This window comes from Parasteatoda tepidariorum, chromosome X2 (genome assembly GCF_043381705.1).
Source record: "Parasteatoda tepidariorum isolate YZ-2023 chromosome X2, CAS_Ptep_4.0, whole genome shotgun sequence".
Lineage (NCBI taxonomy): Eukaryota > Metazoa > Arthropoda > Arachnida > Araneae > Theridiidae > Parasteatoda > Parasteatoda tepidariorum.
This window is the reverse complement of record NC_092215.1, coordinates 59,109,795-59,136,011: the sequence shown is the minus strand read 5'-3', so window position 1 is coordinate 59,136,011 and position 26,217 is coordinate 59,109,795. Positions and strand designations below refer to the sequence as shown.

At 30.8% G+C, this 26,217-nt stretch overlaps 1 protein-coding gene across 1 annotated transcript; it reads left to right on the top strand.

Annotated features, from left to right (window-relative positions):
- Window positions 1–10,475: 10,475 nt before the first annotated feature.
- Window positions 10,476–14,093, top strand: LOC122271412 (matrix metalloproteinase-14-like). The gene is made up of 4 exons (XM_043052491.2): window positions 10,476–10,521; window positions 10,636–10,794; window positions 11,028–11,174; window positions 13,951–14,093. Exons 1-4 carry the CDS (start codon window positions 10,476–10,478, stop codon window positions 14,091–14,093), a joined length of 495 nt encoding a protein of 164 aa, XP_042908425.2.
- Window positions 14,094–26,217: the final 12,124 nt, after the last annotated feature.

Sequence of the window (26,217 nt, the reverse complement as noted above, 5' to 3'; positions counted from 1 at the left end):
CTGATGCACGTTAAGTCTGTCGAGTCACAAAGTCCTCCATGTTCCCATAACAAGTCATACCTCTGGGGGTACTGATCCAGGAGTTTCCTTGTCTTCTGGATTGGTTCAAAATTACAAGGCTGCGGAATTGAACATTGGTAGACGTAAACCCAAAAATTGGGTTGGCTGTTCAGCGACGGTTACAAAATAAAATACAAAACTTTTTTTTATATCCCTATGCTTTTTAATTTACTTATTTTAATTAGCTTCTTCGTTTTGAAAATTACTTACTATTTGAGGATTGCAATTTGTTAGCATCTCATTTATTTAAGAAAAATTATGCCTAGTTTAAAAATGCTTTATTTTATGTGCATTGAGTTTTTGGGGCTATAAAAATGTGTTTTATCTTTGTTAAAATTATTGCATATCTTAAAAATGCTTAATTTTATGCATGTGAAGTTTTTTAGTTCTATTTTAAACAGTATGAAATGTAATAGGGGCCTAAAACATTTCTGTGCCCGGGGGCCCTGCTTGCTATTAAGACGGCCCTGCGCGGTAGTGAATTAATGAGTCTACATTTGAATTGAAATAAACAGTTAGCCGTTACATTGATCGATAAGAAAAGAATAAAACATTTTATGTTCGCTTTAAAAGATTAACTCTTTAATTTAATTGAAATTTAATTCGATTAATAAAATAAGTTTAAGTAATTAAGGATATTTTAAAAGGTAGGAAATATATGTAATGCCAATTGTGACATCACAGGTTCTTTTCATAAATATTTATTTGATACCATCTTTTTCGTAAGAGTTTAAGCAGAATACGGAATCAGATATGCCCGTAACTGTCAATTCTAATGAGTTTGACATGGAGCATAAGTGATGTTTCTGTATTTGAATGCGATTTATTGAAATTCAGAAGAAAAAAATAACATGCTACTTTCATTTTTTTTTTCCTTTGAGAAAATACTTCATGAAACGCGATGAGGCAATTTTTAACACGAATTAAATATAAATGAAGTTTGATTCATTTCATATTATTTTAAAATAATTAATTCATTTAGATGTGTAATCAGCTTCTGTGATGCAGTTGATATTGAGGGTAAGTGATAATTTTACTACAAATCTCTGTTAATATAGTCGGATCCCGCTATAGTGAATTGTCCACAAGCCCACCAATAAATCCAATATAAATGATTATTCACTATATCCAACTCATATACTGTACAGAATACTGAGAATATTTTTGTGACTCATATACGAAAAAATTGTTTTTTAGCTTGTTGCTGGAGTGTTGTCTGGGGTGCACGGCATAGCGCCCGGATTTGAAATAAACAGCGCCCGAGAATAAACTCGATTTTTGCTCTCCCTTGCAATGTGATGTAAGACTTATATAAAGCTTTTCGGAAAAATCCTAAGTTTCAGTTAAAGTAAAAACTTAAATCTACAGCACTCGTCTTTGTTTTTCTTTACTTTTTTCATTGAATAATATTTTGTAGCTTTACATAATGTTAAAACAGCGTAACTTGATAACTTTTAAATTTTTTCTCGATTCGGTTCAAAATTTAATGGTGAATGTTACTAATATAGTTTCCCCAATCATATGTCATATACGTCACCAATTTGTTTGTATATATATATGTAATACAAAAATTATAAATACTTTTGTATTAATGAAAGAATTAAAACTCTTTCGGTTTCATAAAATGTCTTGTGATATTTTACCTTCTTTCCTTCACCCTGATGCTTCCCAAGTGATGTAACTAAAAAAAAATGGCAATCAATTTGTAACACGAAAAAAACTATGTATTAACAATTGTAATTGAATTTAAAGAAAATGAAACATAATTAAATCACTAAGCCAAAACTACTAGCATACACCTCCGCTCTCCATCAGAGGCCTACCTTCTCTCTTTGTTTTTTTTTTTTTTTTCTGTTTCCTTTTCTTGAGGGTGGCGCCACCAGACATCACACCCCCCACCTAAAATTGGATCTAGGCTTTCCAAAAGAACTAGATTCAATAAAAAAAAAAACAATGTCTGATGATGTTAACTCCTTAGCACTCAATACTTAATCAGTTCGCAAAACAAAACACAGTCCTGGAATACAAAAATATTATAAAGTTAGATACACATATAAAACAAATAATGTTCAGAAAAGTTTTTTTTCTTTTCAAAAGTGTTCACAGTTCAAAGTTTTTCAGTTTCTAATCTAGACAAAGCGTCCACGTTGGTCAACTTCGCACCTGGACAATGCATAATCGAAATGTTATACTTCTGTAATGCCAGAGCCCATCGTTGAAGCTTAGATGATTGAGGTGCATTCTTGGAAACAAAAGTCAACCGATTATGGTCCGTAATCAGTTCTATAGGTGATCCAAATATCCAGGTCTCGAATTTCTTTAAACTCCAAATGACGGCGCACGCCTCTCTTTCGATAGTTAGCCAAGCCTGCTGGGCTTTGGTCAACTTCTGACTGGCATAGCTTATAGGATGTAGTACACCATCCTTACGTTGAGACAAACAACCACCGATCCCTGTCGATGACGCATCACACTGTATCACAAAAGGTACTCCGAGCACAGGAGTACTGAGGCGGGTTGCCTCCATAAGGCAACGCTTCACGCTTTGAAATGCAATTTCGTGGTTTTCCTTCCAAGTAAGTTCTTCCGGACATCTTTTCTTCGTCAATTCCGTTAATGGCAATACTACTTCTGAATAATGTGGAATGTAATCTCGATAATAATTTCAAAGTCCTAAGAAACTCTTTAACAGGTGCTTTGACTGAGGCCTCGATAATTTCTGAATCGCTGCCACTTTATCTGGATCTGCACCATGGTTGCCGGATCCGACGATGCGTCCTGAGTACTTGATGTGAGTTCTTGCAAAGGAACACTTTTTTAAGTTTACAGAAGACCCTAATTCTAAAAGCTTTTCAAAAATAATGTCAATGTGTACCAAATGTTCATCCCACGATTTTGAATAGATAGCAATATCATCAATGTACGCCCTTGCAAAATCTTGATAATTCACAAGTGCTTGGTTCATGACCCTCTGGAAGGTTGCTGCGGCGTTTCTCAATCCAAAAGGCATAACTTTAAAACGATACTGTCCTCTATGAATCTTGAAGGAAGCTAAATCTTGGCTCTTTTTTTCTAATGGTATGGCCCAATAACCCTTGAGCAGGTCAACTGTTGATATCACGTTGGCTTTCCCAATTTCAAATAATAAAGCAATCTGATTTTCCATAGGAAAATCGTCGGGTATTGTCATTGTATTTAGAGATCGAAAGTCAATACATAGACGAAGAGCTCCGTCCCTTTTTATGACACACACTATAGGATGAGAGATTTCAACATCGCTTTCTTCAATTAAACCTAGCTCTAACAATTCCTCAATCTGCTTCTCAACTTGGGGTTTCAATGCTTCTGGAATTCTATATATGTAAGGCTTCTTCCTTTCAGCTTCGTTTATTCTAATCTTGTGTTCTCCGACTTTAGCAATTTGAACTTTATTTGAAAATACAGTTTTGTACTTCTCTAACAAATGTAACAGTTCTTTTCTTTTATCATCCTCTAAATGATTCAAATTAATCTCCTCAGGATAGGAAAAATTTATAAAATCGTTCATACTAGTTGTGGATTGGATCTCCCCCATCTCATCTTCTCTCTCAAATACTACACCCACTACCTGTACTCTACAAATAAATTTCCTTATTTTATTTACATGTACGTTCTTAATACTTCCATCTACAAGCTGTACTTTATAAGAATCGGGATTGCAACGTGCAACTATTTCTGCGGGTCCCGTCCATCTCGCATATAATTTGTTACTGGAATCACGTATTAGTAAATATACTTGGTCACCTGGGTGAAATTCTTTGTATATTGCGCGCCGGTTAGCATATTTTGCGTAAGTCCCTTGCTTAATTTCTGCTACTAAAGACGCCTGCTCTGCAGCCTTTTCTAAGTTCAATTTTAATTCCTGAAGATACTCAATCGCGCTCTTTCCTATATTTAAGGGCAGTGGAATTTCCCCAGACCATGAAGATTTTAATACTGCAAGTGGTCCCCTCGCTTCTTTCCCGTACATCAACTTAAATGGTGATACCCCGGTTGTACACTTCGGAATCTCCCTATATGCAAATAATAAGTAAGGTATATATTTATCCCAATTTTTCGGATCACTACGAATAATGTAGTGTAACATGCGCTTCAAAACTTGATTATATCTTTCTACTAAGCCCGAAGATTGTGGATGTCCCGGTGTTGCAAACCTTGGGGTTGTACCCAACCTAGCATGAAATTCTTGTGTTAATTTCGAGGAAAAATTTGTGCCCTGATCACTCGAAATTACTCTAGGTATTCCCGTTCTCATAAATATTTCTAATAACGCATCGCAAGTAGCTTTTGCTGTTATCGTTTTTAAAGGTACTGCCTCAGGCCACCTAGAATGCAAATCAGCTAAACATAACACATATTTATGTTTACGCGCTGACGGAGGATCTATCGGATCGATAATGTCACATATTACCTGGCCAAACGCAAATTCAGGTCGATTGATCGGAGTAATAGGTATTTGATCACTCCCTCTCCCTACTCCGTAACTGACAATCTTTACAACTCCTACAATACTCCTCTATTTCTTTTGACATATTTGGCCAATAAAATGAAAGACGAATCCGCTCTTTTGTTTTTCTCATGCCCAAATGATCTGCAAAAAATTGATTCATGTGCTAATTTTAATATTTGTTCCCTTTTTACCTTTGGTACAACCAATTGTGTTACCTGGTCCCCTGAAATTTTTTCTTGGTGATAAAGTAAGCAATCCATGATTAAATATCTTTTTTTATTTTGTTTCGCATCTTTAAATGCTTCACGTAAAGTATCACAATCCCTTTGCTGTTTTTTAAATATCTCCGTCTCTGAAAGTTGACCCATATTTTCCTCTTTATTTTGATTTTCAGATTCAACGCCGCAACAGATCATTAATTCATTGTTTTCACTTTCCGAACCCTTTAACATAACATCTATAAATTAACATAAACATCTCTGCGTTCCCAGACACACCCTCTGATATTTCTTTCCTTTCATGACGTAACGGCGACAAAGTTAGAAGATTGTTTTGGTTTTCCCCCTCATCAATATTCGCTGGCTTCAACATCTCATATACTACTGGCGTCAAAATGCAAGGAACGACTAATTTGTCTGTTACTGAAAATAATACATCTGCACTACTGCTTAAATTATTAGGATATTATACTACTGGCGTCAAAATGCAAGAACGACTAATTTGTCTGTTACTGAAAATAATACATCTGCACTACTGCTTAAATTATTAGGATATTCAGATTTTAATGAAATCGAAAACGCTTGTAAATCCGCTACTATATTTTCTCCAAATGCTGATATTAAATGAACTTTCAAGCAATCATTATTTTTTAAATGTAACGGAATTTCGTTGGAATTTAAAATTGGCATGTCTGCGGCACTATCAATGAGGGCTTTAATTTCTTTTCCTCCCAAATAAATGTATTCATATTGTAAGGGTTGAGATTTAATTGAATTCGGGTCAATATACTTAGTTTTAACTCTAGCGATTAATTTATCTTCCGTTTTGGGTTTACTTACCGCTGGGTCTCTTTTTGATTGAATTGTTGCCGTTTTTTCCCTGTTAGGACAATAACGTAAATGAACGATTTGTTTACATAATTTACATTCTTTTCCCGAACTCGTATTTTTATCATTAAAATTTCTCATATGAGGCGGGACATATTTTCCACCTGAATTATTTGGGAATCCAGTTTCTATCTGATTACGGAATTTGTTTGTCGGTTTATCGTATAACTCTGAAAAAGTTCTACCTTTCGAAGTGAACCAATTGTCACAGAGCTCCGCTATTTGTTTCGGTCGGAACCACGTATCTAACTGCTTAATTTTAATATAACTTCGCGCTTCTGGATCTAATGCATTCAATATTCGGTCACTGACTATTAATTCATTAAGCATTTCAAAATTACTAACTTTTCTAAGTTGGCAGTAGAAATCCCAATTTGCTCTAATTCTACTCGCGAATTGCATATGATTCTCGTTTCTTAACCTTTCAGCGGACAAAAAATTTTCCAAACATACTTCTGGTGTCGGTTGAAACTCTTTAAGAATTATATTCTTAACCTTTTTATATTCTTTCATCTCCTCAACGTTTACATATGTTAATAAATTCGCCGCTCGCTCGCCTAGCAAATTAAATAAAATTTCAACTTTAAGTTCTTCATCGACATTTTTAATTTTAAACGCCTTTTCTAAAGAGGTATAAATTCCACGTTTCCGGTCTACTCGGTACAGTAAGAGTTAATGTTCTTACGCTTTTTATTAGAGATTCTAATGATTTAGAATTCGCGTTTAGTCCATCCACACCAGTATCGAACCCTCTACCCACCGCTTGAATTTTAGCTCTTTCTAATTGAGCTCTCTCAAGTTCTAATTTTGTTTTTTCGCGTTCTAAAGCAGTTTGCTCAAGTTGTAATGCTGCTTCTTGCTCTACTTTTAGGCGCTCTTTTTCTTGTTCTGCTTTTAGGCGCTGTTCCCTTTCCAATCTTTCCGTGACTGCTGAATTTAACAGTTCCGAAGCAAAATCTTTGTCTGCCGCATATTGTGAACTCTTTTCTATCTATAGCTTTAAATCTACAATTCTGTGACCTGGTTCAACCATTTGCCCTAACTCCTTTGCAACAACAGCTAAATCTTCTTTCTTTAAACCTTTTATACTGAACATATTTCTTATTTCAAATCAACTAATTAAGTTTCAACTTTAATCAACTTCACTCTTTACAGTTTTATTTCCTTCAAAGAGAAAACATAAATCTTCTTACCTTTGGCCTCTGGTTATCGAAAGTTGAGCGTGTGATATTTTACCTTCTTTCCTTCACCCTGATGCTTCCCAAGTGATATAACTCAAAAAAAATGGCAATCAATTTGTAACACGAAAAAAACTATTTATTAACAATTGTAATTGAATTTAAAGAAAATGAAACATAATTAAATCACTAAGCCAAAACCACTAGCATACACCTCCGCTCTCCATCAGAGCCCTACCTTCTCTAATTTTTTTATTTTTTTTTCTCTTTCCTTTTCTTGAGGGTGGCGCCACCAGACATCACAGTCTTTGTTAAAGAGTAAGGATAGAGATATTCTATTTTGGGAATTCAAGGCTGAAAACATACCATTGAATAATAATTAGATTTATATTTGAAAGGAGGAGTTATTTTTAGAATCTTGTTCCTCTTTCAGTTCCATACTAGGAAGCATTAAATGATTTTCCATAGTGCGGAGAGTTACAAAGGCATGTACGACAGGGACCTAATTACACCAATCTCTGTACTATTTAATGCGGGACAGAAGGTTTTCGCATGTCTCTTGCTGAATAACATGTTCCAATAAACATCTGCCGGAACCATCCGTAGTTTCGTCAACACCCCTTCCTTTGCAGGAGTGGGGATGTGAACTGTTCTAACCACCAGCCTAACTTTTAATAAACCTTTTGATAACTTATTATGGCTTTGTCTGCATTTCTTAAGATGAATACACCAATGATAACAGGTATGTAGTCCTGTTATTATAAGCCAAGCAGGATATTAGCTCCGCTGAGAAATCCCTTTGGAAGAAACTTACGCAGTTCTATCTCAGAAACTTAGCATAGCGGAGACCGGCTGTGACTTACTTCGAAAATCCTCATACCAATCACCCACCGGGGAAAAAAAATTGCTGCGGTGAAAAAAGCGTTGGAGGAAAGGATTCGATCTTTGTCTACCCTCTTGGACAAAAAAAGAAAATCTGTATTGCACTCCTGATAGACGTTAAAAAGTTTTCGATTTGAAACCTCATCCCTTCCTGAAAGCGTAGCATTTTATCGTCGATGAATAATTGTTCTCACACCCCAAATGGTTTACGATGGTCTACTTAGATGTTCGACATTCCCTCCCTCCTACTCAGAACTCAAAGAAAAATAAGCTTAAGAAAAATGAAGAAGCAAATCAAATTTCATCTGATGTTGTGATTTTCAAAATGTGTTTTGGAATCGACGAAACAAATTTTATTTCCTATCAACTTTCAGCTGATGTTACGGTTTTCGGAATGTCTTCTTGGACCGGTTCGAACTTTTTCTAGTATCCTTCATTTTAATTTTTTTGTTACAGTTCTCATAAAACAATTTCTTTAATTTTTAGTGATTAACAAAAAATAAGAAAATAATTCACGTAAATAACAAAAATCATAGAGTATGGTTTTTAATTTTTTTCTCATGCTTGATGTTTCAATTGAAACAATTAACTTTTATATATTGATCCTATTTAATGTTGAAGTTTTTTTCTTGAAATTTTTATTTTCAGTGAATTAATTGTCATAAGAAATGTTTCGAGAAATTATTTTCAAATTTATTGTTTTATGTGTTACAGTTTCTATGATTTTTTGATTAGTAGAACTTATATTTTTGTTTTACTATAGTGTTTAGGGTGAAGATAAAAATGCCATAGAAATCTTTTTTTTTTCTCTTCAACGAAATTGATGAAAGTAGACATTGGAGAGTAGGTTGTTCATATTTTATTGAAGTTAGATTTGAGCCTTGCTCTAAACTTTTTATTATGAATAATTCAATAGTATATTATTAATGATTAGATTGCATTTCTAGTGTTTATATTGTGTTTTTTTTTAAAATTATGATATAATATAGTTTTTATAGTGCATTTAAAGATTTTTTTTTAAAGAAAAAAAAATATGGTTCAAACGTCAATTAAATTAATGACGGCAAAAAAAATTAAGTTTTTTCTTTAACTTTTGTTTCCTAATAATGATTTATCACGGTTAAATCGTTATAAAAAATTAAATTTTTCAGAACTTTCTTTTGAACCTAACGATGATGAGTTTTCAAATAAACTTAAAGAAATTTGTAATTCTTCTACTTTTTCGGACTTGGTCAAAACTAAATATTCCTATTTAAAAAACGTGAAACCTTATATGTTACCCAAACAAAAGGACATTTAACACTTAACAAGTTTCCCTTATTACGATAAGCGAAATTTTTAACTCAGCTAAGTTTTTATACTTGATACTGATTTACCATATGCTTTAGTAGGGTTGTAGACTTGCAAAGATTTTTGTTTGTTTATTGACTGTGTCGGGTCAGTTGTTACTCAATTTGGTATGTGATTGATCATCTCTGCTAATTCTAAAAGCGACAACTTATCTTTGCACATTAGACAGCGGAATTCTCAAAATGTTAAGGTTAAAAATGATGAAAAAGATGTTTCAGTAAAAGTAAACATCGAAAAAATAAAAGTTGGATGTTTCAGCAAAAGTAAGCATCGAAAAAATGAAAGTTAAAGATGTTTCAGTGAAGTAAACATTGAAAAAACAAAAAGAAAGAATGTCCAAAAATGATTCGAAGATAGATTAAGGTAATGGATGCATACATTATCAGGTTAATATTGACGAGAAAATAAAAAAAAAGGGTAACAAAAAGAAAACGAAAAATAGGAAAAAGAAAGAATGACCAAGAAACTGATTACAAAAACAAAATTAAAAAGAAATTTAAGTGAACAAAATTTTGAAATAGTACATGTATCAAAGCTTACGAAATATCACAACCCACAAAATGTTGAAATCAAGTCATGAATAGTTATATTTCATCATGTAAATAACCCCTTTAACCACACAGAATCTTAAATTCTGATTAAATGACACTTGTTGTCCAGTTCATTTGCATAAAAATTTTGTATATTTTTGTGTGAAAAATTTTTGAAAATTTTAGTAGATTAGTTATATAAATATGTTTCATTTTTCTTTCTGTTTAATTGACTAAACAGATAAATTGCATAATCATGTTTTTCATATGTTTGTCATTGTAAGTAATTGCTGTTTTCTTACATATAATTGAAAAAATATTATTTGTACTCGGGAAAAGGAACAGTCGTACCAACCTAAATTTTAAAAATTTAAAGTTTTCTAAATTTTTTTTCTTACCAAAATTTTTTTTTGGGGGGGATGTAATACTAAAATTATAAATACTTTTGTATTAATAAAAGAATTAAAACTCTTTCGGTTTCATAAAATGGCTTTGTTAAAGAGTAAGGGTAGAGATATTCTATTTTTGGAATTCAAGGCTGAAAACATACCATTGAATAATAATTAGATTTATATTTGAAAGCAGGAGTTTTTTTTAGAATCTTGTCCCTCTTTCAGTTCCATATTAGAAAGCATTAAATGATTTTCTATAGTGCGTCGAGTTACAAAGGCATGTACGACAGGGACCTAATTACACCAATCTCTGTTCTATTTAATGCGGGACAGAAGGTTTTCGCATGTCTCTTGCTGAATAAAATGTTCCAATAAACATCTTCCGGAACCATCCGAAGTTTCGTCCACACCCCCTCCTTTGCAGGAGTGGGGATGTGGACTGTTCTAACCACCAGCCTAACTTTTAATAAGCCTTTTGATAACTTATTATGGCTTTGTCCGCATTTCTTAAGATGAATACACCAATGATAGCAGGTATGTAGCCCTGTTATTATATGTATATATATATATATATATATATAATACCCATAATACAGAAATAGTTATTTCTTTACTCTCTTTAAATACGTGTATTATGTTGTTAAACAGGTACCGATATATTCCAAGTAGCAGCACACGAATTTGGTCATTCTCTGGGTCTTGCACATACGGATGAACTAAATGCAATTATGACTCCTCATTACAAAGGGTATGATCCTTCATTTGAAATTGATATCGATGATATAAAGGCAATTCAAGCTCTATATGGTAAGATAATTTTTTATTTGTTAAACAGCAATAAAACTCTAACTCTAAACATTTTGTTTGAAATTATTAAGACAGGGTAAGGTTGATGTTTGAAAAAATTAATTCATTCTTTAAAAACTCTTTACATAAACTTAAACTAAAACTCTTAACTCTTAAAAAAACTTAAATACATAAATAATCACAAGTTTTAAATAGTGGATCACAAAAGAATGAAAATGACTGCATTTTTGTAGGTTCAAGAGGAGGTCCTGCACTACCTGCACCTGAAGAGGAACATTCTGACCCATCACCTGATACCAATGATGCTCCAGATGTATGTCAAGATGGTACAATAGATGCTGCTACACGAACACAGAACGGAAATAGTTACCTTTTTAAGGGTAATTTTTGTGCACAAATGTGGATTAGCATGAAAAAACATAAAAACATATGACTACATAACAGGAAAAATTTTAATATTTTAAAATAAATCCGAAAATACATAACACATGCTTTTAAATTATTTTAAAGTGATAAAAAATGAATAAAAGAAAAATGGATTAATTTTATAAATATGTAATGTGAGATTATTGCGTTATGTTTTTTCATGTGTATGAAACAATTTTCAGAGCGCAAAAAAAGAAAAGAAAAACGAGCAACCCTAAATAACTTTTGATCTAATGATCAGATCTTCACGTTCTCAGATTCATTCTCAGTGGTTTGGAGGGGTGACCTCAAATATGCTAATTAATTAGTGCAGACTATATTTTAAGTTACAAAATCAGACACAAAAACGTACTTTCTCTGAATAAATATTTATTTTTCGACCGATTTGGATTTCTGAACCCTAAAATATAGGGGGTAGCGGAAATCAGGGAACTATGGTTCCCATAGTTTGGTCAGGAGAGTGGTCCAAAGTTTGGACCCCTTAATTTTAAGTTTACTTTTAGCGTATTTCTCCATGTCTGGAGAATTTTTTAAACGAATTTAAGAAACTTTTGCACACACCTATAAAATTCGTTTAATCCAAAGATAATTCTATGCAAAAAATAGATTTTAGTATGTATTTATTATTTTTTATTATGTATTTATTATTTTTTATTATGTTATTCAATAACAGTCGGAAAAAAAATTGAATTGCAAAGTTTACAATTTTTTACATCTTTTTAACACTAGAAAGACTGAAAACCTAAATTGTCCAAAAGCAGTCAAAATGTCTGCATTGTGAAAGAATAACTAATGTATAAAGAAATTTGTTTAAAATGAATTTTTAACATTTTTGATATTATTTTCAGTTATAAAACAAGTTATTAGTAAATATTAACAATAAAAAAATTATGTGTTGTACAAAAAGTCACAAAATTCTAAGAAATTGTGTCATCATTGTTTTTCTAATTGAAATTAAAAAGCAGTCAAAATGATTTCCTCGGGCAATTTAGTGTTAAAGTATGCAATTTTACATGGCAAAATATTAAATTTGAGCAAAAACGGTTGAAAAGTTCTTGAGAAATTGAATTTTAAAGAAACGACTTCTTAAAAATTTTATTTCTCAGGAATAAGTCTTTAATATCTTAAATATATATCTTAAATATATATTTTAAATTTAGTTTCTTAAGATCTTAAATATTATCTTAAATATAGTTTTTAATATCTTAAATATAATATTATCTTAATAATAGTGGTCTTATGATAGAGTATTAAAAAAATTATAAGACGGACGCAATTTTTGTGGTTTTAATTACAAGTACTTTAAATTTTCCAAAATTAAATTAAGATAATGAAAATGAATGAAGAACAAAATACATGCATGTAATTTTTAAAAGATATATTTAGATATGAATATTTTGTCACCAATTTCGAAACTTTTCCCCCTGAAGTGACTGTTATAATATTATAAGACCACCAGTTAAAATAAACTTTACTACAAAACTAAAAGGATGCTTTTTCATCATTTTTCTGACTAACTTCGAAAATGCGAATTTTAATCGACTGAATCAAGTTTTCAAGTTAAGTTTTAGGAATTTTGTGCCATTCACCCATGATAGTTTCTTTCAGGTCGTATATAGAATCATATGGGTGATTATATGCATAGTGGTGATTATATTCATTCGCAAGAGCTCCCCAGACCATATACCGAGTCACAACCCATTTGTCTATAGTAGAAATCACGAGATTCCATTCGCAAATCATCCCAGTATTAATTATTATCATCTGGGCCATCTAAATTGGACTTCTTTTCAGCGAAAAAAAAACTTTTCTCCACATAGCATCCCATATCATGATCTGTTTTGCCCACTTTAAACTCTCTTCTTTATGATGCTTTAACAGCCTTGGCTATCTTTTTAATTTTCGAAGAATAATTGAAATTTCGTCTCTAAGTGCACTAGATAATTGTATGGGAGTTTAGTCTACTTATTGCTGAGTTATTTTGCGAGTAAACGAGTTCTGTGTCATTGCAAGCAATTTATTTATTTTCTCAAGATGATAATTTATGTTTCCTACTAGATCTTTTATATTTTCCAATGAACCTCCTTTGGTTTAAACAGAATGAACGGCAGTTTTAGAACGTTTAATTAATTTACATATTTTATGTTCCGACTTTGCAGAGCCTTTAAAAAACCAAATTGTTCGAACTTCTTATTCAGATAATTATTTTCCGCGAAGCATTGTGAATTTTTAATAAATAAATTTAACTTTGTTTTTCAATAAATAAAATTAACTATCGTTTGCGTTTTCTGCGATACAAAGTTAAACTTAAAATACGATTTTCAAAGAAAAAGTATAAAAGATTTTGAAACTCAAACAGTTTTGAAAAAAGAAATAGGTGGTCTTATACTAATGTAACACCTAGATTTTAAAAAATCATTTGCTGTATGAAACTAACTTTTATTTATTTGATGAAATATAACTTATTTTAGTATCTTTACTGTTTTAAAATTATTGATTGTATGTATAAAAATTAGTGATATATGAAGTGATATATAATAATATAACAAATAATTTCGTAACACACTGCTAGCAAGAGTTAGTGAGTTACGCAAAATGTAAGACATATTTTAGGATATGCTTTGCAGGAAATATGAATACTAATTTTGCCTTACATTACAGAACAACTTGTAGTTAGAGAATAAGATTTATGAGAGCATTTTTACAAGTATCAAATTTTATGAAATATAGGTGATTTTTATTGGAGAATTCTCGATCACAAAATAGCTGATGGATATCCCCGAAAAATTAAGGACGACTGGAATGGTCTTGATGGAAATTTAGATGCTTCTTTAACGTGGTCGAATGGGATGACCTACTTCTTTAAGGTATGATTAAAACAAATTAAAAATGTATGCATACNAATAACTTCAACGAGCACAGTGTCTCCAAAACAAAACAGATTTAGAAACAAGCTCCGAAAGACAGACAAGCGGCAGAGATAACTCTTAGTTTGACTAACTAACTCCACTGTACTCCGTTCCCCCTTTCATATAATTTTTTTATCGCATCTACAAAATTCTCGAATTGTCTCAAAGACGACAGAACGTCTAGGATTCCAGACCTCGCGAATGCCAGCCAGTCTCGAAAACTATCGCGACTGGCAGGTCAGAAAGGAACCAGTGATCGGGGCTCGCCCGTAACAGTATCACGTGAATTTGGTTTCAAAAATACAACCCTATTATAGTAAATGTTTTATCAGTATTCTGAGAAATACCGTGAGAAAAAAAAAGTAGGCATAAGGCAAATAAAAATATATAGTCTTAAAAAATAATAACCCGCATAATTTCTACTAAAATTTTTATTTTTGTCTGTATTATTTTGTAAATTCACTTTGTCTGAGCTCAAGGGGGGGGGGTAAGCCCCTAACCTCCCCCCCTTGCGTACGCCCCTGCCCTACAGTGTCTCATCCATAGAGTGGACCAATGACCCTACAGTTCTTAGTGCTCAAGAATGTATCTAGTGCTCGAAGCAAAAGTTATGTCCGCGAATCAGGAATATGCATGAAGAACTACGAAGCTTTAAGTGCTCGTTTGAAAAAAAAATGATTTATTCTTTTTTCTCTCTTCAGCGAAATATTGATGAAGGTCGACGTTGGCGAGTAGGTTGTTCATATTTTATTGGAATTAGATATGAGTAGTGATATAAAACATTTTATTATGAAATTTAATCAATAGAGTTTTGCTCATGGTTGAATTGCATTTCTTATGTTTACCTTGCTTTTTTTAAAAAAAACAAAATATAATATTGTTGCTTAGTGTGCATTTAAAATGTTTTTGAAAGAGACAAATGTGATTCAAACGTCTATTAAAATAGTGACGGCCAACAAAGTTAAGTTATTATTTAAATTTTTATTTCCTAATGATTTATCAAGATTAAATAGTAATGAAATACTAAATTTTTCAGAATTCTCTTTTGAACCAAATAATGAAGAATTTTCAAATAAACTTAAAGAAATTTGTAATACTTTTAATTTTTCGGAGTTAATCAAAATTACAGATATCCTCAATATTTCCAGTGAGGGAAATCAGAATGAAATTGCAAAACATATTTTAACTTGTTTATGTGATTCAAATTTTTTTAAAGATTATATAGTAATGGAAAATCCCTCTGAAGATGAGGATGGAATTAGTCAGTTTGAATGTAAACAACCTCCAACTGATTTTGAATCACATTTACCTATTAAAACTTATGAAAATCAATTTACACAAGTTAATTTAAATTCAACCTGTACAAAAATTAGTGTTGATAAGGATATGGTATCCTATTGTCAAAATTCTAATAATGATGTAAATAATAGAGAAACAGAAACAAAATTAATAGTTAATTTTTCCGATATTGAGCAGCTACTCCTATTTTTAAAGGAGATAAATATGAAAATATTAATTCTTGATTTGAAAATTTTGAAACTCATGCAAATTTATTTAAGCTTTCCGATGTGCAAAAATTTTTATTTGCGAAAAGATGTCTAAAGGGTAATGCATTAACTTTAATTCGAAGTGAAACTAGTTTAAATTCATATGAAAAATTACAAAATCTTTTGCTTGAAGAATTTGGACTTAATTGTAATAGTGCAGAAGTAATATCCCAATAAATTAATGATCCCTATAAATCAATGTAAATATTGCTCGAAGAAGGGACTTTTGAATCAATTTCACTTGGGCTCCTCGTGTGTAAACAACCCTAATAATGTGTTTGAAGTAAGCGTCCAAAATATGACAAATAATCAATAGCAATTAATAATATCCGGATATACAGTGGAAAATAAATACCCAAATGGATATAAAGTGGAAAATAAATACCAAAAGGGAAGTCCAAAATCAAAACAAAGTAAAAATGAGAATGTAAAGAAAGAGATATTATTGAATGTTGATACCGGGTCAACATTAAATATAATACCAAAAGATTTGGTGTCAAAATTAAAAATTCCCATTAAAAAATGTGAAGAAATAAATGTTACTCAAACGAAAGGACAATTAACACTTAACAAAATTTAAGAGTTTCCCCTTAAGATAGGCGAAATTGTTAACTCAGCTAAATTTTTTATAATTGATACTGATTTACCATATGCTGTATTAGGGTTGCAGACTTGCAAATATTTTTGTTTGTTTATTGATTGTGTCGGGCCAGTTGTTACTCAATTTGGTAAGAGTGCTAATTCTAACAATGACAACTTATCTTTGCACATTAGACAGCAAAATTCTCAAACTGTTAAGGTTTAAAATAATGGAAAAATAAAAGTTTAAGATGTTTCAGTAAAAGTAATCATTGAAAAAAATAATGTAAAGGATAACAAAAATAAAAAGAAAAGGAAAAATTGGAAAAAGAAAGAATGTCCAAAAATTTCAAATGATTCGAAGATAGATCTAGGTAATGGACGCGTACATTATCAGGTCAATATCGACGAAAAAATAAAAAATGAGAACAAAATAGAAAATGTGGACTTAAAAGAAATTTTAAAAAGTTATGATGATATTTTTGCAAAACATAAACATGATGTGGGAGAAATCAGAATGGAACCACAGAGAGTCAGGTTAACCTTAGATTTACTTATATCTCTAAGGCCTTGCAAAACATCCCCAAAACAACAACAAGAAATTGATGTACAAATAGAAGAATTGTTTAAAAATAACATTATAAAAGAAAGTTCATCCCCTTATGCTGCCCCTGTAACTTAAGTCTTTAAAAAAGATGAAAATAAAAAGAGTCGTTTATGTGTTGACTTTAGGAAATTAAATCAAATTACAAAAACAGATTCTGAACCTCTACCTTTAATACAGTCTTTAATTGAAAAAATGTCTAATAGCAGTTATTATTCTAAAATAGATTTATCACAGGGATATCATCATATTCGTATTCATCCTGATGACACTGAGAAATAAGCATTCGCTACTCACAATGGTCTATTTGAATACTTAAGATTACCTTTTGGCTGGAAGAATGCACCGAGCATTTTTCAACGTACAATTCGTAGAATCTTAAATAAACATAAAATTAAATTTGCTACGAACTATTTTGATGATATCATTATATTCTTACCCATCTTAAAAATATTTTTGATATTTGTAAACAAGAAAACTTGAAATTTAAACTTTCAAAATGTTCATTTTTGCAAACACAAATAGAATTTTTAGGATATGAAATAAGCAATGGGATTGTATCGCCCAATAACCATAATATTGAAGAGATTAAAAAATTAATGCCCCCTAAAAATGTGAAATCATTGCAAAGATTTTTTGGATCAATAAATGTTTACAATAAATTTATTGATAGTTATGCAAGTATTCGACGTTCTGTAAATAACTTGTTAATGAAAGATGTAAAATGGGTGTGGTCAGAAAAGTGTCAACAATTTTTTAAACTTTAAAAAAATGCTATTATTTGTAAAGCTATTTTGAAATTTTTTAATCCTAATCATGAATGTCATCTTTTTGTTGATGCATCGTTAGTTGGAATTGGCGCTGTGTTAAAACAAACAGATGAATGTGGTGTATTGCATCCTGTAGCTTTTCATTCTCGTTCCTTAAGGGACCATGAAAAAAACTATGCAATTACAGAACTGGAATGTCTTGCTATAGTATATTCTTTAAATAAATTCCATTATTACCTTTTTGGCGAAAAATTCACCATATATACTGACCATGCTGCTTTAGTTTGACTAAAAAATGTTAAAAATTTAAAAGGTAGATTATTTAGATGGTCATTACTGTTAAATATGTATGAATATGATATTAAATACACAAAAGGTTCTACTAATTTTGAAGCAGATTGGCTTTCGAGAGATGCAACACATTCACTTGTCAAAATCAATAGTAAAAATAATAATGTTCAGGTATCACATTTGTTGAAATTGGAAAAAATAAGTGAAGCTCAAAGGAAAGATAACTTACAAGGTAAATTTGTTGACATCAATAATGTTTTATGTGAACGGAAGAAAAATTTTACTAAAATAGTTGTTCCATTTTCGTTGAGATTAAAACTTCTGCAAATTGCTTATGAGAACTTTAATCATCCAGGACTACAAAAAATGATTAACTTAATTAACCTGTTCATTATTGGAACATCATAACTTCAGATATAACAAAATTTTGTAAACATTGTCATACGTTCCAACTAAATAAAAAACCGCGACAAAAAAGGTTTGGATTATTGCAATCCTTACCCCCTGTTAATCAGTCTTTTGACTTACTAGCAATAGAGAGTGTTGGTGGATCAAATTACTATAATTCAACAAAAAAGTATTTAACTTTAATTATTGACCACCTCACAAGATATATTTGGGCTTTTGCGTCAAAATTCATTAGTTCAGAAACTTATACTAATTTATTACTTATTATTTAAATTTGGATTTCCTTAAAATTGGATTAAATTTATTACTTATTATTACTAATTTACTACTTAATTTATTACTTATACTTGCACATCATCCGCAGTCTAATGACAAGGTTAAACGCCTTGGTCAAACAATAATTACACGTTTAAAATGTAAAATTAATGAAAAACTCTCCCTGACCTCCCTGGCCTACATTGTAAATATATATAGTTAATGCTCATAACTTAACTCCCCATTCTGTAACAGAATTTCCACCTACATACCTCATGTATGGTAGATTCCCCTATGAAAATCCCTTAAATGAAGAAATCTATCCACCTGTTGAGGAAGCGAAAAATATAGCAATTCAAAGAACTGAAGAATATCATAAAAGAAATAAAATTTATTATATAATGCTAGATTTTTAGATATAGACTTTACTGATGAATTAGTTATGGTTGAAGAATTTACTTATCCTAATACGAGGAAGTTGTGACCTCCCTTTAGTGGACCGCTTAAAATTCTTCAAAAAATTTCAGAAGCTAATTACAAAATAAATAAAAAGAATAATTTAAGTAAACAAAATTTTGAAATAGTAGTACATGTATCAAAGCTTAGGAAATATCACAGCCCACAAATGTTGAAATTAAATCATGCATAGTGTCGAAAGGAAAATAATTTTTTTTTTTAACTTTCTTCAATGGAAGAGGTAAATCCTCTATTTTTGGAAGATCCGAATCGCGTGTGAAGACACACACACACACACACACACACGCACGCACGCACGCACGCACGCACGCACGCACGCACGCACGCACACACACTTATATATATGCATTTGTTTGAATTCTCTTTCGTAATTCATTATTCAGAACAAACCACGTACAGATATACGGGAAATATTAGTCTATTTAATTCGCAAGAATGTCAAACGTGTTCCGCTCATGTCAGCTCACTGTCACCAGTGATTAACCGGGAGTAGAGAACATGCAATGAGGGCATCGTCATAGTGGACTTATGTGATGTTTTTTAAAGCCGATGCTTGCACTCTAGATTCACGTCGGACTTTCATATGGAGAATGACAGGCTCTTGATACTACCGAGACAACATTACGGAACGACACCGTTATGTTGGTACAGAATTGCTCCTTTGGGGTGAAATTATACTGGGTTCCAGAACAGATCTGCATTGTGGAATCGGAACCATGTTAGGCAAAATTTATTGGGACATCATTCTGGAACAATATATATGTTTGCCTAGAGATGCCATGGGCACAGAATTTGTGTTTATAGGTAGCAACACCCATCCTCACCGAACAAAAAAGTAAACGAATGACTTCAATCTAAGTATATCGTCTGCATGGAATGTCCAAGCCGTGGTGGTTCAGGGGATAGAGTGCTCGACGCCCAAAGATCGAATTCCGGGGATGGCTGATTCATTCGAATTCCACACCCGGCTTGCACCGACCACTGTGCTGACATAAAATATCTTCAATCGTAGACTGATCATGGGTTTGAGTCCCCTTGCCATCAGGATAACAGTGGGAGGTTTTCGTCGTTTTCCTCTCCATGTAAAGCAAATGCGAATTAGTTCCATCAAAAAGTTCTCTACAAAGTACTTGATCCAGGAGTTCCTTTGCTTTCTGGATTTTGTCCAAAATTAGATGGATACAAAGTTGAACATTGGTAATCGTAAATTGAAAATTCGGTGTGCAATTCAATGACTGTTATATGTATATATATAAGAAATGACCAGCATTCTCAACTGACTTGAGCCTGACAGAGCATGTGTGGAACATGCTTGGACGACGGGTAGCACTCCGTCAACCACTTTCTACATACGTACCAGAACTTCAAGGAGCATTGCTTGCTGAGCTCTCAGCATTCTTTATTTCGAAGCATAGGAGACATATAATGTATCAACAAACACACAGATATTATTTTTTTGCGAAGGGGATACTTTTTATAATTGTTCCAGGGAGCTTTTAAAATTTTATTAAGAGTCTCTGCAATCCAACTTTCACAGTCCTTATCACTGACGTCATTACTTTCCCCAGACGTAACTTTTCCTACAATTCCTTGTTTTCTTTTAAACTTGTCAAGCCATCCACTACTTCCTCGAAATTCATCGTGTCCCAATGCCTTTGCAAATTGCATTGCTTTCTCGGATATTAAAGGTCCAGAGATCGGTACGTTTTTATCTCGCATTGCGTGTATCCACTTCAAAACTGCCTCATTCACATCTTCATAGACACATGTTTTCAAACGTTTTGAACAAGGATTTGGTAAATCATTGTTTTCAATCTTATCACGGTTTCTTATTATCGTTGATAAGCTGCTTGAAGGAATACCAAATTTTGATGCAATATCTTTTTTTTTTACACCTCTATCCACTTCTTGAAGAATTAAATTTTTTTCTTTAATAGTCAGGCACTTTCGCTTCGACATTTTGCAGCCGCAAGAAAAGTAACAAGCAGCACTCTGATCAGCAATCTAAAAACAGGAGGCGATTTCGAGAACGGAGCTCTACTGAGTGAACATTGAAAGTTTTTCTAGAAAGGAAGTGAACAGTGGGGGTGGGGATAATAGGACATGTCAATAAGGGACCAGGGACCACACACTTTCATGACCCATTCATTTTATCTTCTCTGCTCATTTCCTATTCAAGGAATACCCTTTCCCCCCTTTTCTAGTGACGTTGCATTTCCTGTATGAAATGCAAACAAAAAGGGAAAGGAATTTTACTGCTTTCTCTAAAAGTTAAGGGGATGCGAAAATCAGTTCAAGGTCATTTCCCCCATGAAATGTGTTAACAAGTTAGTAATTTTCTCAAATATTTTGGGAAATGGGACGAACTTACGAAAAAAAATTTTTTTTTCAGGGAAAGTGTCCTTCAGAATGCAGGCTAACAAAAGAATAAAAAATAAAATTATAAATTTTTACTTTTTATTTATTTTAGGTAATTAAAATATATCAATATGTCATTCCCTCTCTTGTCCCCACTGTTGATTTAAAAAAAGAAAAAATTGTTTCTGAAATTGGAGAAAAAAAAATTACAAATTCGTGTTTTTTTATTTCAGAATATTGAAATATGGAATTCAGAAAATCAATTTTAAATTTAATTTCTGATAAAAATATTAACACAGCACTATTTTAATCGTTGTCCCTAGTGTTTCGCATCATTCCCTCACAACAATGTTCTTATCACTTGCAATCTTCTTTTAATAAAAATATTTTAATAAAGACTTTAGCAGTTAACAACTGGCATCATAGAACAAAATTGCAGTATGTTTCCATCTTCAACTTAAAGAAGCTTTGCTGTGGAATAAATTTGAATAAATCAAACCAGGTAAAATTTTTTACATTTGTCATTCCCTCAGGTCGTTTTTTAGATTAAAAAAAATACAACTTCATCGAGAAAGTGGATAATTATATGTTGCTTTCTTGTATGAATATAATTGTATGTGATTGATTTCAGAAATTAATTAGGCCTAACTGTTATTTTTAAATTTTATTAAATTTGTCATTCCCTCACTAGTGTATAAAGTGAGGGAATGATGCTGAAGTGAGGGAATGATTCAAGATGAGTATATTATTAAATTTTTCTTTGTTCAATCGTGCCAGCAAATTTTATTTCCCAAACCTGTAAAAACTATTAAATATATAAAACTAAATTATAATAAATATTAGATATACTTAGTATGTTATCATTTTCAAACTTGAGATAGCTGTAACTTAGAGAAAAACATGCATTAAAATAAAATGTCATTCCCTCCCTTTTTAAATAGTGAAATTAATTAATTAATTTAAATATTAAGTATAATTTATAGGATATATGCTTTCTTTATAATGCCATTACATATTTCTGTTAATATAAAAAGTTTCAGAGCTTTTTATTCACTTTATTTTTTTGGGATTTTATGAACTGAAAAATGACAGTTTTCGTGAGAATGACCCATATATGTTTATAGTGAACTCCCGGATATAGTGAACGAAATGTTCGGTCCCGTGCCTTGCTATACAAGCATAATGTTATTTTTTGTGGATATAGTGAACCAAAAAAGTTTGGAAGTTGGATATAATGAACTTTTTTCTGTCTTCGACTGATTTTTTTCTTCATTTTTTTGCAATAATTTTGAAATTTGTACTTCAAAATAAATACATATACCGATTTTGAAAACATCTATAGAGGGGAATGTAGTGATAAGCATTTTTTCTTGTTTACTTCCTTTGTCTCACTTTCCTATCCTTAAACAAACCAAGCAGATGTTTCCAACTCAGGCAGACGGTGCACCTATAAGGTGTCAGTGGGATCAATTTGCATTTTCTGTCAGATGGAATGAGTAATTATTCAATATTGGTTCACGGGTTATGGTCAAAGGGTCAAAATAAAGATTAAACAAAGGAAAATTACAGACATATGAAATAAAAGGGGGGGGAGTAAATAATAATAAGGAAAAATAACAAACAACTGGGAAAAAAAAGGATAAAATTTTTTAAAAGATCCGGAAAATAAAGGATATAATCTTTTCATCAGCCCACACGATTGCATCTTGTATCTTTCTGATATTGTATCAATATGGCCAAAGCAAAATATATTAATACAATAGTGTGAGGAGCACTCAATTTTTTTTTTTTATTACAAAAATACAACAAATTAAATAGAACACAATAAGTAAAAATATAACACGTAAAAACAGAAAATAAAATAAGATAAAAAGAAAAAACAGAATAAAACATAAACTATAAAGCGAGTAGCGAATTCAAATGTACTTACATGAACGGGAAATTTTTCAAGAATGATTTAAAAAAAGATTTTCGTAACAAGATTGCCAGATTACAAAGTATGAAAACAAAAGCGCAAATTGAGCGTAACTAGAGGAGTTTTGTTTTAAAGTGCCGTTTTAACTGCATTGCTAGCTGAAGTGCGTTTGATTTGTTAGTTACCAAGGATGGGCCCGAAATGGATGTGCGCAAGGTAATATTATACTGTATAATTTAAAGAAGTTGACCATAAATAATTTTAGAAAATAAAAATTTATTTAAGAAGAAAATAGAAAATAGAAACATGAATTGCCTGTTTTGAACATAATTTTAGCCACGGACTTGCCCGAAATGGATGTGCACGTGGAAAAATTAGATAAATTAACAAAGAAAAAAAAAATTTTAGTAGATAATTTTAGCCACGGATTCGCCCGAAATGGATTTGCACATCGAAAAATCATGCAAATTAACAAACAAATTAATTAGTAAGTAATTTTTACAATGGATTTGCACATGGGAAAATTATATAAATTAACAAAGAAAATTTTTAGTAAATATATCCACAAAAATATACGATTAATTCCATGATTTTATATAGAATTTTATTACTATAGTTGGGTATCCATTGTTTTTTTATTAAATTTTGAAAGAGTTTATGGATAAATAAATATTACTACAGATTCTTTTAATTCTATTAATTTCATTAAAAGTGGTATTTAAAGAGATACTCCTAGAAACATTAGAGTTCCAAGTAATTAGTTTATTTATATTAAAATTAAAATAATTTCTTTTATCGTATAAATCAACAAAGCAGATATTTTCATCTTTTATAATACCCAAATCCAAAAAATTGAAATTAATATTATCATCATGATTACGAAGCAAGATTAATTCCTCGGGGTAAATATCATTTAATAAAATAGTATAATCTTGAAAATTAAAGATAATTAAGTCATCAATATATCTAAAAACAAATTTAATACTAAGAGTATAATTTTTTTCATAATAATGCAAAAATAAGTTAGCTAAGAGAGATGAATAATTAGATCCTTGTGGTATTCCATTAATTTGAAGAAAAATATCCCTTCCATTGTAAAGATAATTACTAAAAAGACAAAAATTAATCAGAATTTCCCAATAATCAAAATCGCAACAAAGGATATTTTTAAAATCATAGTAATAATTCAAAAGGACATCTTTTAGTTTAGAAAGGGGAATGCTATTGAAAAGATCCTGGAAATCAAAAGTCGCAATAGAATTAATTTTATTATGTTTAATGAAATCTAAAATCGGTTGATTATTAGTGATAATCCAAGAGAAACCTTCTTTAGAAATATTGTTAATAATTTTATTTAAGTAGTTAGAGAAAATGGCGCCAGGTTTAGTTAGATAAGTATTAGACCCACATGTGATAGTTCTAAATTTTACAGGAATTTTATGAAATTTAGGACTGATAATTAAGTAAAGAATTTGTATATTGCTAATTTTAATTTTCAATCTCTTATATAAAGCTAAAATTTTTTAATGACAATATTATTATTGAAATTACTGAGTTTAAGACTTTTACTATTTTTTAATTCTGTATTTGAAATTTCAGCATAGAATTTCTTACAGAAGATTGCATAATTATTGTTCTATGAGAGTAATTACGAAATATTTTTGAAGTTGCTTAATTGATTGAATAATATTAGAAAAATTTGCTGGATTGTTACTCTTATTTAAATTATCCTTATTATTGAAAACAAAGTTTTTAAAGTAATAATAAACACCCCATTTCCATTCTGTTAGCATACCTAAAGGTAAAGAGAATCTATTTGATATCTTTAAAGAAAAACTATTGAGATCATTAAGAAAGTATTTTAGAATTTTATTGATTGATATATGGTAAATGGGTCTAAATTTTGTTTCTTTTATCATTTAATTCCTAAGTTCTAAGTTTTCTATAATATTTAAATTACTAGTAATAATATGTTTATGATGTTTATCAACAAAATCAAAATATTTCTCTTCCTCACAGTGACATTCATAATCAGATATATTAATACTCCCTAAATGTTTGCTTATATCATTATAATTAAATATAGTTCTACCAAGAGATTTATTTTATTTAAAGCTTTTAATTTTGCTAAATTCTTTTAATGGAAATAAGGCTTTAAAATTTTCATAAATATTATGAAATTTGATCTTATCGAAAATAAGATTTTGAAAGTTAATAACGAAATATAAATTATCTAAATTTTTCTTTTCATTTGGCGAAATTTTACTCATTTTGGCTTTTATAAGATCGAAACAAAGAATTTTGAAATTTAAATTAATAAAAGAAAAGTTAATAATAAGATAGTAGAATTTATATACATCATAATTCTTAAGGGAGAAGACAAAATCTTTAGTTGGTTTAGTGTTATAATGTTTATTAAAATCTTTTTCCATATTAGAAAGAAAAGTTATATTTAATTTGTCACTATTAATAGAGTTTCTATTACTTCTTAAACCCCGTTTACCTCGATTTGTACGCTTATCTTTAATATGAAAAAGTGATTAAGTTGAGGAGTTATTAAAGTTAATCTGTGTATGTTGGAAGATATCGTTTAACCCATACGGCAAAATTGTTTTGTATAAAAGCATATAGTAATTTTCGTTTTGTAGTCTTAAATCTAAATCTTCTACAATTTCTAAAATATAAATTTTGACACTGTTAAATTTATGTTCTCTAAAATGATTGAATTCCAGGTTATTGATAGTCTTATTTGTTTATATCAGAACGGTGTTGATTAATTCGAACGTTAAGTGAGTTACTGGTTTGTCCAACATATTTCATATTACAGAGACCACAGGTTAACCTATAAATAACATTTTTAATTTCACAGAAAGATTTGGAGCTA

Coding starts and splice junctions, on each gene's coding strand:
- LOC122271412 (XM_043052491.2), top strand. CDS start 10,476: ATGGCTTTGTCCGCATTTCTTAAGATGAATACACCAATGATAGCAG. Junction 10,795..11,027: donor GGCAATTCAAGCTCTATATG/GTAAGATAATTT, acceptor GCATTTTTGTAG/GTTCAAGAGGAGGTCCTGCA. Junction 11,175..13,950: donor AAATAGTTACCTTTTTAAGG/GTAATTTTTGTG, acceptor TATGAAATATAG/GTGATTTTTATTGGAGAATT.